General features: G+C 41.2%; 1 protein-coding gene across 1 annotated transcript in view; it reads left to right on the top strand.

Moving 5' to 3' along the window:
• COL4A3 (collagen type IV alpha 3 chain) overlaps window positions 1–13,112 on the top strand; it is a 132,954-nt gene that overhangs the window by 84,124 nt on the left and 35,718 nt on the right. The window contains exons 21-27 of the mRNA XM_067740363.1: window positions 626–790; window positions 3,534–3,626; window positions 4,125–4,220; window positions 7,284–7,354; window positions 8,150–8,332; window positions 10,278–10,446; window positions 12,698–12,790. Of these exons, the coding sequence (XP_067596464.1) occupies window positions 626–790; window positions 3,534–3,626; window positions 4,125–4,220; window positions 7,284–7,354; window positions 8,150–8,332; window positions 10,278–10,446; window positions 12,698–12,790 (870 nt within the window). The remainder of the gene's footprint in view (window positions 1–625; window positions 791–3,533; window positions 3,627–4,124; window positions 4,221–7,283; window positions 7,355–8,149; window positions 8,333–10,277; window positions 10,447–12,697; window positions 12,791–13,112) is intronic.

Raw genomic sequence — 13,112 nt, 5'->3', positions numbered from 1 at the left:
TCTTCAAGCTCAATAATCAGAAATAATCGGATATTACCCCCACTGGTTTCTCAGCAGAGATTCTTAACTATGAGGCAGAGATTTGAGACTGCCCTTCTCACATCCGGGTCATTTTAGAAGGGACAGAAGAAGGGGGTTTTGTATCACCTGGCATGGCTTCTGCCCCAGGAGATGCCTGCCTCCCCCAGGGTACCCTTTAATATAACTAAGACGATTGGCAAGAAAAAAGTCCAATTACAATTTTCTCTCTTTCTCATTGGAGACCCTGAAAGATAGGCATCTTTTAGTCTCTAATAAAAAGAATTTATAAAATAACATATACTGAAGAATTTCTCCTGAAGTCCTTTTGAATCAAGAGACTACAGTGCATCCCAACCTCTGTTTCAGCCCCTTGTAATAAGTCACATAAATTATCTTCTTGAAATGGAATGGTCTGAGCTCTGCTGTATTGTGATAGTTTAACAAGGCCACAGATAAGGGACATCAGATAATTCACTTTTATATGCTCTATATACTTTTCAATTGTACAACTTTTATAAGAATATATCACTTTTTGCAATTGAAAAACAAATGTATATTAATCAGGGAAACATCTAAAAAACCATAAATGATTATTTTCTCCAAGGGTCATCAAGGCCTGGCCTCCAAGGAGCCCCTGGAGTACCAGGAGCAAAAGGAAGTAAAGGCGAGCGAGGACCCCCAGGAAAGAGCGCAGTGGGGCTTCCCGGGTCCCCTGGCTGTCCTGGTTCACCAGGCCCTACAGGGTTGCCAGGACCTCCAGGACCACCAGGTAAAGATGCCCTTTTGCGTACGTTGCCCGGTGACAGAGAAGTGCCCATCGGGGGCGATGAACCTTACACGCAGCTTGGCCATCAGTGTGGACCGTAGGAGTTATGTTTCCACTGGAGTTTCATTTTATTAACTATCTGTGGAAGCAGCTACGGTGGCAGGGCTACTTTGCAAGCGCAGCCCAGTGTTAGCCTGAGTTCCCACAGAGGGTGGAGCAGGAAACAGGAACAAGGGGAGAGAAGCAGGGAAGGAATGACCATTATCAAGTTGGCCTAGGCCAAGCGCAACTGCTCATTCAGTCCCTGGAGACTATCTTCCAAGAAGCTGTATAACTTCGTCTCAGGATAATCTTTCCTGGGGAGACAAAGAGGCAAGAATTTCCCCACCAGACCCTATTTCGCATGGGTCAAAGTTGTGCGCCACAGGACGGGACTAACACCCTACCATCCCCATCCACGTCCCCCCACAGACACACACTTCCAGGCTGTGTTGGCATGGCTCCTGGGGCGTCCTGGGGCTTGTCATCAGCAGGGGAGCCCCAGGACAGGAGGCTAGAGGTGTGCAACATGGACCAAAGCAAGATGCTACCAGGAAAAGTGGGTCAGAAACCGCAGAGCTGCAGCCCAGAGGCTCTGAAGCGGTACCTGGAAGTTCTGATGAAGTTATCCTTTTCTCTCCATCCCCTGATAGAGCCACTTAGCATTCTGTATGTGGCTGATAGGGATATAGAACCTCAGGAACATACAGATCGCTCTATATATTTTTACATGCCTTTCCTGGCAGGTTCCTGGGAGGTCTTGTGTTTTATACCCAACCCTCCTACTAGCCTTAAGAATCTTCCATGCATCAGTGATATTTTTAAGAAAGGAAGAAACATTATTTATAGACAATATAATTATAAACATAGAAAATTAAAAAGAATAATCTGGAAAACTCTTAGTAGTAATAAAATAATTCTGTTAAGTGTCTAGTTATATGAGTAATATTAAAAATAAAGGGAGTTCCCTGGTGTTCTAGTAGTTAGGATTCGGCACTTCCACTGCCGTGGCCTGGGTTCAATCCCTGGTCAGGGAACTAAGATCCCAGAAGCAGCGCATCACGGCCTAAATAAATAAATAAATAAATAAAAGCTTTCCTTTAGGCTAACAACAATCTAAGAAATTATCCTATTAACAGAAGACAATGTCTAAGAACAAGCTGTTAAGCTATGGAGTGGATCTATGGAAAACTAAGCAAAGCAAAACTCAACAAAAATACTTTACTGTATATCAGGGGTTTGAACAACTTCTAGCCCTCCAAGTCTTTCTCCAGGTGTAGGTTTTGTGTCCTCATTTTATCGATGACAAGCCTGATACGCACAGCTCACGAAGCTCAGGAATGTTCAAATCAGAATCTGGCCCACAGGGCGCCTGCCGTAGATCAGCTCCCGCTCCAAAGGCACCATGCTCCCTCGCCCTTCAGAGACTGTTCTTGTTTCTTAGCCTTTCTTCTCTAAGCAACACCTATCTGTCCTTCCTGTTGGAGCTTCAAAGTCCTGCAGAAAGTTTTCACTGAGCCCACCTACCTCTTATAACACTCAGGTTTATCCTGATCATAGAATTTTCCACATTGCTTGTCTGAGTCAGTTTCCCCTATAAGACTCAAAGCTCTTTGAGGTCAGGGAGTGTCTCATTTACTCTTTGAAGCCCAGCATACAGCATGGGGGCTGGAACATTGTAGGTACTCAAATATTTGTTGAGTTAAATATGAAATGAATATGAAAATGTATAAGTATCTACAAATGTATAAATGTAAAAGTATACATGAGTCTACGTTAAGTATAAAAGTGCCATAAGATTTTCCTTTTTTTTCTATTTTTTAAATTCAGTTTGTTTTATTGAAGTATAATTGATGTACAACATTATATTAGTTTCAGGGGTACATAATATTGATTCAATATTTGTATATATTATGAAATGATCATCACAGTGTCTAGTTAGTGTCTGTCACCATACGTAGTTACAATTTTTCTCTTGTGATGAGAACTTCTAAGACCTATTCTCTTAGCAACTTTCAAATGTGCAATACAGTATTATTAACTATAGTTACCATGCTGTATATTTCATCCCTATGATGTATTTGTTTTAGAAGTGGAAGTAGATTTTACTGTTCAGAGATAACTACCCATTCAACTTAAAGACACAGATAACTGGATCACAAAATAAGCATTCTTTCATAATGGAACAGACATAATATAACACATACATATTCCATCCAAATTAAATGTTTCCACTGTTACCTGTTGCTCTGAAATTGGGGGAAGCTATAGGTATTGTTTGTACATATTTAGTTTCATCAGCATTGCCTTCAACCTATATTGGAAATGGCAAGACCAAAAATTAGATCATAGAACACAACAATTTGAGAGAATTAACTATTAACCGTACCATTATAATAGCAGATGTATGTGGAAGACTGGGAACAGCTTTCTTGAAAAGCTGCTTTAAGAATGACAAACTCGGGCTTCCCTGGTGGCGCAGTGGTTGAGAGTCCACCTGCCGATGCAGGGGACACGGGTTCATGCCCTGGCCCGGGAAGATCCCACATGCCGCTGAGCGGCGAGGCCCGTGAGTCATGGCCACTGAGCCTGCGCGTCTAGAGCCTGTGCTCCGCAACGGGAGAGGCCACAACAGTGAGAGGCCCCCATACCACAAAAAAAACAAAAACAAAAACAAAAAACTAGCTTTGGTGTTTTCTCTTCGTAGGTGGTATTGTTCTTCGCAGAGGTCCCCCTGGAGATGGTGGACCTCCAGGCCATACAGGGTCTCCAGGAATTCCGGGAGTCGATGGGCCCAAAGGTTGGTTCAATCAGTGATGTTTCTCAACTAGAATAAGCCATTCTCATCATCTTTATTATCACTGATTTTATATTTCCCTGAGACAACAATGACCCCAAAATAGCAGACAGTCAGAGACGGCTTCTTTTCCAAAAGGATTACCTAACGGTATTTATTTATCTGGAAATGAATCATTTATTTAGCACCTGTGCAATAAATCATTGGCTCTTCCTAGAATGTGGGTTGTAGCCTGCACTCGAGGAGAGAAACACTGAAATAGTAAATATTTAATACTAGGCTCTTGGGATTTCCTCTCTCAGAACCCAAAAAATAAGGTCAGATAAAGTAAGCAGGTATAATAGATGAATGATGTTTTTCTTAATATGTACAATGTCCTAAATGATTTTCAATACATGAAAAAATTTTTAGGCGTAACGAATGATCGTGTGGTTCGAAAATACGTCCTTTCTGAGGACTCGGCATGGGTTTGTGAGTGATGCAAGCGTGTTCTCATTGCAGGGGAGCCAGGCCTTTTGTGCACACAGTGTCCTTGTGTCCCGGGGCCTCCAGGCCCCCCAGGATTGCCGGGGTTAGATGGCGTAAAAGGATTCCCAGGTACAGACAATTTGCACACAAGTATCTTTTCAAGTACCGAAAGGGTCGATTCATTGGGCAGGAAAAAAAGGCATCAGACTGCTAGATGTCAGGATGTGGTTTATATGAATTTAGAGGGAGACTTTCAGAAACACACTCTGTTAACATAAAGTAAGCCAAAAATCCCATAAAAGCTGGCATTTCCCCTTATTCCGTCTTAGTTGCTGAACTCTAGCAAACCACTGTGTTATCCAGGAATTGTAAACTCACTTTTCTACAGGGGAGCAGCTGGTAACTCGGAGGAGTGAAGCAGCCATACCAAACACAAACCACTTTTTTCTTCCATAAAGAAATAAGCCCCTGGGACTTCCCTGGCAGTCCAGTGGTTAAGACTCTGGGCTTCCACTGCAGGGGGTGAGGGTTCGATCCCTGGTTGGGGAATTAAGATCCTGCAGGCTGAGAGACGTGGCCAAAAAAAAAAAAAATGCAAGAAACTGTCTCCCATTCTTTTTTTCAAGAGACATGACCCTTCTCAGTCTAATTTTTCATGTGCCCCCTTTTGATATCATCATGGGCACATGCACTATTTCACATTATGCTTAACCGTACAAGCACGATAACAAAGTTCACCCATGGCCCCAGTGCCGGGGAAGATAGGGAGTGGTGAGGACTTCAGTAAACTGAAGGGGCTCCGCGGTAAACGGGAAGGTGCCATGAGGCACTCAACTCCAGCCTGTTGTTACTCGGCAGCCTTTTAGGCTCTGTGCTAATAAATCTTCCAATCTTTCATGGGAAGAATAACATTGGGATTTTTTATCTGAAATCTCATGTTTTAAAAAAAATTAGCCGTCAACTTTTGAAGGAAAAAACATTTCATAGGCCAGTATCCTGAGGACTAAATAAAGCATATGTCGCTTCCCTTGTCGACCTCTGTGCCAGCCCAGAACGCTCCACCTCAGCACTGTTGCTCCAGGCTGTCTCTGCCTCGGCTCTCCTACCTTCCCCTTCCCTGGTCATAGAAATGACCATGGACAAAGCCTTGAAGTAGAAAAAAGTCTCTATTTTATTAGTTGGGTTCCTCTGCCCCTGTACCACTCTGCTGGCCACCCAGGGCCTTCACGTGGTATCACACACCATCTGGGTTCTGCCATTAGCACCTTGGTCTATAGACACCATCCTCAAATGATTTCTCATTAACTAATAAGAGCTCTCAAGTTACGGAGCCCTCGCTCAGTGCCCTAGTCATGGTTCTAGATGTCTTCTGTGCCTCCATCCCTTAGTCCTCATGTCAACCCTAGAGCCAAGTGTTACATTAACCCCATTTAACAGAGGAAGCTGAGGTATCAGATGACATAGCTAATAAGCGGTAGAGCCTGACTCCAGTCCAGACACTCTCCTCTGGAGACATGCTCCCGCCTTCTACACTGGAACCCCTTAATTGCTGTACCAGGCGCTGCCCTTTGAGCCAAGTTAATCCAAAGCTCTACCTTAGGAGCTAAGAGCCAAAAGCTCTACCTTTGGAGATAAGAGCATGTTTGCATGTTACCACCATCCAGTAGACATTTGCGTTGACACAGAGTCTTCGGGGAGGCTTGGTCTCAGTCCAAAGAAGAAAGGGTCACGGTGGCAGCTGCGAGCACTGTGGCCAACCAGTAGAGGACATGCATTGGGGCAGGGGTCCTTTGTCACCCTCAAATCCTACCCACTTCTTCATGAAGGCCTTAGTTGCTTTGTAGTCACTGCCCCCTGACTCCCTGAGACCAGCCTGACGGGAAAGGATGGGGCAAAGAACAGGGGGCAGTGTTCTTCATACAGCTCCTATTTGAGGCCCAAGTCTCTGGGGGAAATGTTAAAACAACAACTAAAAGGAAGGGAGGAAGGTAAAGAACAAAAGGAAAGCCATCATAATTTTCCTACATCCCCAGAGCGATCTCTGGCCCAAGGTTAGTGTTGCAGGCAGGTAGCTCACTGCTGCTAACCAACCGGTCGCATTGCTGTATATTCCTTGGTTTTCCTACATTTGAGGTACTACAGGTATAGCTCAAAGAGATACATAAGCAGTAAAACTGTTTGGATTACTATACAAAACATTCTCCTGGCTTAGATCTTGCCAAAAAAAAAATCTGAATAAACATTTGTTAATAAACTGACCTGAGATCCGTCCAAAAGATCCTCTAAAGGGATCCTCTTTACAGAGATAGTTAAATAGAGGAAGTATAAAATCATACAGTAAAACGCAATTTGGCAACCGATATACAAAGCCTCAGAAAGATTTGTACCTGTTTGGACCTGCAGTTACACTTTTAGCAATTTATTGTAAAGGAAATCTTTGGATAAATTTGCAGAACTAAATATCCAGAGGTATTTATCATAGCATTGTTTACAACAACTAAAGTTGAATAAGACAATCTAAATGTCTAAACATAGCTGTTAGCTGAATGAATGATGGTTCACCCATACAATAGGCTACCATGCAGCCATTTAAAGGGAAGCTGTAAGTCCATATTTATTGACATATGTACAGTATGATTCCAAAAAAGTGTATTATGAGTCCTATGCATTTATGGATATATAATTTTATGAGTAATGCACATGAAAATTTTAGCAAATACTGTCTTCTGGTGGTAGATTTATGCGTGATTTGTTTTTTGAATTTTATTTTATTTTATTTTTATACAGCAAGTTCTCATTAGTTATCTATTTTATACATATTAGTGTATATATGTCAATTCCAGTCTCCCAATTCATCACACCACCACTGCCCCCGTATGTGTGATTTTTATTCTCTTCTTTCTGTATTTTTTTTTTACAATGAACACCCATTACTTTTATCATTAGGAGAAAAAAATGTGTCTCCTTAAAATTATAAAGACAAGAATTTTAGGAAGCTAAAATTTAAGAGTTCTTGTTTTGAATGTTATCTCTTATTCCAGTTATTTACTCCCATTCTTACCTTGCACTGTGTGTTTTAATAAAGAACTTTTCTTTCTTCAGAAGAAGACATCCTATTTTCTTCACATACTGCATTACCCTGGCTGTTCAGAGTTTGTGTTCAATGTATACTTAATAATTTACTGCTTTCAGGAAGACAAGGGGCAGCTGGCATTAAAGGAATCCCAGGGTCCCCAGGAAGTGCTGGTCTTCCAGGATTTCCGGTAAGATTTCATGGTTTTAAAGCTTTATTTACTTTCAATTTGGAAAATGGAGCCCTCTGGAAACATGGTTGCGCCCCATATAGGTTGTCAGTTTGGTGCCCGGCAAGGAGCACTTAATAGTAAAGCACTTAGTAGATACTTGTTGGTTGAATGAATAAATGAATGATGTGCGAAAGAATAAGTGAATGAATTAATGAATTTATAATCATTTCAAATGGTTATCAGAGACAGAAGCTGATCAGTGGCTGCCTGGGGCTGAGGCTGGGAACAGGGATGGACTGCAAATAGATTTGCGGGAATTTGGAGGAGTGGTGGAAACATCCTAACACTGGACCGTGGTGATTGTGGCATGAATGTGTAAATTTACCAAAAATCATTGAATTGTATTCTTACAAAAGATTCATTTTATAATATGTAAATTATACATCAATAAAGTTGTTAAAAATTTAAATCAGAAAGTTATACTTGGATAAATATATTTAAATCAAATTATCCATAGATGCATATTGAAATTTACCAGTATTCTAACATAATCTGAATTATGATGAAGGTTGTATCATATTGAATTATATTATTGTATATATATTGCATTGAATTACACTAATTGAATTTTTTTTATAGTTTTGGAAGAAAAAGATAAAGCCAAATAGCTTGAAATTTTACTTATGGGCCAAAAAAAGGGTCTGGAAAAAAATTCACGTTCATTAAAATTGAAAAGTTCTTATTGACATTTTTAAATATTGACACAAGAACTGTACCCAAATGCGAGGTAGACTCATGTCTGTACCACCCTAGGGACTGCCGGGTGACCAGGGTCATCCAGGACTTAAAGGAGAAAAAGGTGGAGCGTCTCGGCCAGAGAGACAAGTGGGTGCCCCAGGGGATCCAGGGCTCCGAGGACATCCTGGAAGAAAGGGCTTGGATGGAATTCCTGGAACTCCGGGAGTAAAAGGATTACCAGGACCTAAGGGAGAACCGGTTGGTATCTAGACACTTTTTTCAAATTACCCTCCCTCTGAATGAAGGGCTCTAAAGTTAAGACATCAGATGATTTCTTTTCAAAAAATTGTTGGCCATTCAGCACAGTTCATCCCTTTAACTGCAGGATTAGGCATCTTCAAATGAGCAGTAATAACCCGAACAAATATTTATAGTATTTTGACAAAAAAAAAATAGCACTCCATGGTTTTTTTAGCCCATAGAGAATTCTACGTTGATAATGACCTTGTTTCATACACAAGTTACAATTCCACATTTGTATCAAATGAGTTTATAGGGAAGTTCAGAAAATGATTAATAATGGAAAGTTTTAGTCAACATTTGGGGGACAATGTTCATTCTTTTAAGTAAAAATAAATGCATAAGAGGACAGAATAGTTAGGGCTTTGTCATTTGGGTAAATGTTTTGTCATTTACCGTATTTAAGTTTATATAATTCTGTTTCTTTTCATGGGATGGAATCTCTCACACGTTCAAGTGAGAGGTTCCTACCAGGATCTTTTTTTTTTTTAGCGTCTTTATTGGAGTATAATTGCTTTAACATGGTGTGTTAGTTTCTGCTTTATAACACAGGGAATCAGCTACACATATATGTATATCCTCATATCTCCTCCCTCTTGCATCTCCCTCCCACCCTCCCTATCCCACCCCTCCAGGTGGTCACAAAGCACCGAGCTGGTCTCCCTGTGCTATGCAGCTGCTTCCCACTAGCTACCTAGTTTACATTTGGTAGTATATATAAGTCCATGCCACTCTCTCACTTCGTCCCCAGAATCTGTTTTTAAATGTCATAGAGGCAGAGGCTGAGAACCTATCGCATGTATCTGAGAAGTTTGCAAGGCATGCTGCCCAGCCTGTTTTATAAAATCCCAGTTTCTCCCAGGGTTAATCAGTGTCATCCAATACAAAGGGTTTCACCTCAAGCAGAGAAACTCGTCAAACAAATTTAAAGATTCACTCACAGACCCTTTAGTATGAGAATATGAGTGGTGACTCCCCAGGTTGTGGATGTGATATGCAGACTTTCCTAAACCTTTTAACTACAAAACGCTTTTTGAGTGGAAGCAGCTAGCAGGGCCAATGTTTCAGACTCTCTTTGGCAAACTGTCAGCAGCCCCTCCAGAGTGGCAGTTATCCTTAAAGAGGGCTGGAGTTGGGAACTCTTTTGGTCTGATATCAAGACAGTTCACGTGATGCTTCCATTTGCATCGCCCTAATTTTTTTTATTAGTTCCAGTAAAAAAGTCCCAGAAAGTAAGAGAAAATCAAGGAACTGATTTGAGTCTTACACCCTGCAATTATGAAAGAAGGATTACTCAGTCCTGCATTGACACTAAACAATGAAAAATCCAGTCAAATTTATTATTTGGGGCCATGTTGGAGAAGAAGGGGAACTTCGGTTATTTTGTCAAATTCAACTTCTTTAAAATAAACAACTCATTTTCAAAGTGACAGACTATGGAATTAACAACAAAAAAAATATTTTATAAGAAAAAAATTACTATAGATAGAATATCTCCTTTATAATGAAACTACCTGGTGAAAAACCAATCAAATTAAAGTTTGCTGTACTGGTTTTATTTTAGAAATGTGCCAGTAACATGAATGTCACCTCTAATGCCATTTGAGTTGTTGGCCAATTTGAGCTAAGTTTTTGGGGCTGTTGTCATATGTGGCATCCCATTGTAGGACACCTTAAGTGGGACTCAAGAGAGTTAATGAAATGTTGCTGGATTCCAAAGGGTAAAACAACAGACATCATTCAGTGCTCTTATTTTAGGAACAATGCCCTTCAGGTAACAACTGCTTTTTAATTCAAGATCTTCTCCATGACAACCTAACTGGTATTCATATTCACGGTGAGGTTAGCCTGTGTAAAGGGATACTGGACGAATCACTATCCAAACATATTTCTATTGATACAGGCCCTGAGGGGGGAGAAGGGAGACCAGGGTCTTCCAGGGGATCCTGGCATCCCTGGGTCCCCAGGACCTGCAGGACCGGCTGGACCATCAGACTATGGACCTTGGGGAGAGCCTGGTCCAAAGGGCACCCAAGGACTTCCTGGAGCCCCTGGACCACCTGGAGAAGCCGGTTGGTTAGTTTTCTTTCCAGTCCTGTTTTCCTGTGGAGTGGGTTGATGGTTCCTAGCGCTAGTGAAACTCCCTCAAGACTAATGAATAGAAACATGCTTCTAGTAAATAGACGATGTCAACTTGTAGACACTGGGAAATAACATGTAGGATATGGTAGAGATAATCCTTTTTTTCCCTGTTAGTGAGCAGTACAGCTGATATTTCCTAGGAATACTGGAAATTTCATTACTGATATAAATACACGGAGTGAATAGATCCTAAGAGATGAGTGGAAGTTAGCTACGATAAACAAAGGGAAGGCAAAAACCTATAGGATTGATCTTGAGAAGCCTTTTCCTGGGCCCAGGGCCCACTCATGTTATTGCAAATTTGTTCTTTTTGATTCATAACCTCATAAATGGTTTCTAAATAAAACTTCAAAGTATCTAAGACAAATGAAGAAAAGTTGTCTTGATAATAAAGTCCCATTAATTTGGGGATCTACGTATACTGAACGTACTTGCGGGATTCAGGAGGGATCTGAACCTCAATGTTTATCTGTGGTGGAGAACGTGGCGAAAGATGAGAATTTCACGTTACTGACAGTGTTAAACAAATAATGCTACCATGGTCGTTTTTTACTTCTAAAATCACTTTAGAGACCCAAAAAACCACTGGTCTCCAAAGCTTTTTATAGCCTCCATCACCAGGAATAAAATTTTGAGTGCAGTATCCCCAGTAGTATTCACGTACAGGTGACCCTCAGATAACGCGGGAGTTAGGACGGGCAACCCTCTACGTGTATAACTTAGAGTCAGCCCTCCTATGTGTGGTTCCTCCGTATCTGTAGTTCATGTAGTACTCTAGTATTTACTATTGAAAAAATCCGCGAATGAGTGAACCCTCGTGGTTCAAACTTGTGTTGTTCAAGGGTCACCAGTATCTTATAAATTGTATGCATGCATTTCTGTCCACACACATATGTAAATCTTATTTTGTGATTATTCATGCATGTGTGTTTTTTTCTGCACCTTACCTTTGAGGCTGCTATTCTAATCCAGGGATTGGCAAACCAATGCAGACCTCAGTCTCAATCCAGCCCACCTCCCACTCATGTATAGTTCCCAAGCTAAGAATGGTTTTTATATTTTTAAATGATTGGGAAAAAACCTTTTGAATAATATTTTGTGACATGTAAAAATTATATAAAATTCAAGTTTCAGTGTCTATATAGGTGTATTGGCACACAGCTATGCTCATTTATTTACAGATTGTTCCTGGCTACTCTCACACTAGGATAACAGAGTTGAGTAATTGCAACAGAGAACCACCTGGGCCATAAAGTCTAAATTATTTACTATCTGGTCCTTTACTGAAAAAGTTTACTCAGCCCTCTTCTAATCCATCTTCAAATCTTCTTCTGTTCTTTCTAAATGTGAATTTTTAGTGAAGGACTCCACTGTCATAAAATATATTATTACCAAATTTTCCCCATCACATTACTGTAAACTTATTCTTTCTATAAATATATGAATATATGGACAATACTGATCACTAACATGTTTTTAATATTGGCCACTGTGGTCAGAATGTTATCTCAAATCTTTACCAGTGACACAGGCATTATTTTCTCAACACATGAGGAACTTATGTTAAAAAACATGCCCGGGCTTCCCTGGTGGCGCAGTGGTTGAGAGTCCGCCTGCCGATACAGGGGACGCGGGTTCATGCCCCGATCCGGGATGGTCCCACATGCCGCGGAGCGGCTAGGCCCGTGAGCCATGGCCGCTGAGCCTGCGCGTCCGGAGCCTGTGCTCTGCAACGGGAGAGGCCACAACAGTGAGAGGCCCGCGTACCACAAAAAAAAAAAAAAAAAAAGCAGGGCCAAGAATCAAGCCCAGATCAACTTGTTAGGCCTCACTTCATGTTTTGTCCAATAAACCATACTGCCTTCCTGTGAAAACTAGTCACCCAATAAATAAATATCCTACTAGTATTCACCAGCAGTTAGGCTGAATTCCATATTATCAATATTTTTAAAAATAGGCTCTCTTTTAACAGACCAGCATGTTGGGCTCTTAATTAAAACAAGGCTTAGACAATAGTAGATGAGCTGGTCATCTTTAAGCCAGTTTTGAAGCCTATGGAAGCAGATTAGTTTTTATATTCCTTAGGGTATGTTTATGAACCCCTTATAATTGTGTTTTTCCCTTCTGAAGAAAGAAAAGCTTCAATATGCACACCAATCTTATGATGCAAATTTTCTTAAGGTCCTAAGGGAGAAATCGGTGTTTTGACACCAGTTCCAGGGCCCCCAGGACCTCCTGGAGCCCCAGGCCGTGCTGGCCCCCAAGGTCCACCTGGTGAGTATCCCTTTGCCACATCTGGTACATGGCATCAGATGGCACCCTGACTCTCCTAGTTATAACTCTCCCATTCTAAGGAAAGCATATAGTCACTGGCTCCAAAAAAAAACAGTGCAGGCCAGAAGGGACAAGCCAACAGACAGGAGACTTGCTGTTGTCCTATGAGGTTCCCCAGATTATTCCTGTTAGTACTTCTGATTCCAAAACAGAATCTCTACCATTACTTAAGAGGAGTTGGAATGCAGAACAATCTGCATGGATTTTTGGTGGAGGAGCAAGGAATGTGGGCTGGTGTTTAATCAGGACAGTTCCCACAGCT

Source organism: Pseudorca crassidens, chromosome 6 (assembly GCF_039906515.1).
Source record: "Pseudorca crassidens isolate mPseCra1 chromosome 6, mPseCra1.hap1, whole genome shotgun sequence".
Classification (NCBI taxonomy): domain Eukaryota; kingdom Metazoa; phylum Chordata; class Mammalia; order Artiodactyla; family Delphinidae; genus Pseudorca; species Pseudorca crassidens.
This window is presented reverse-complemented; position numbering and strand designations above follow the sequence as displayed.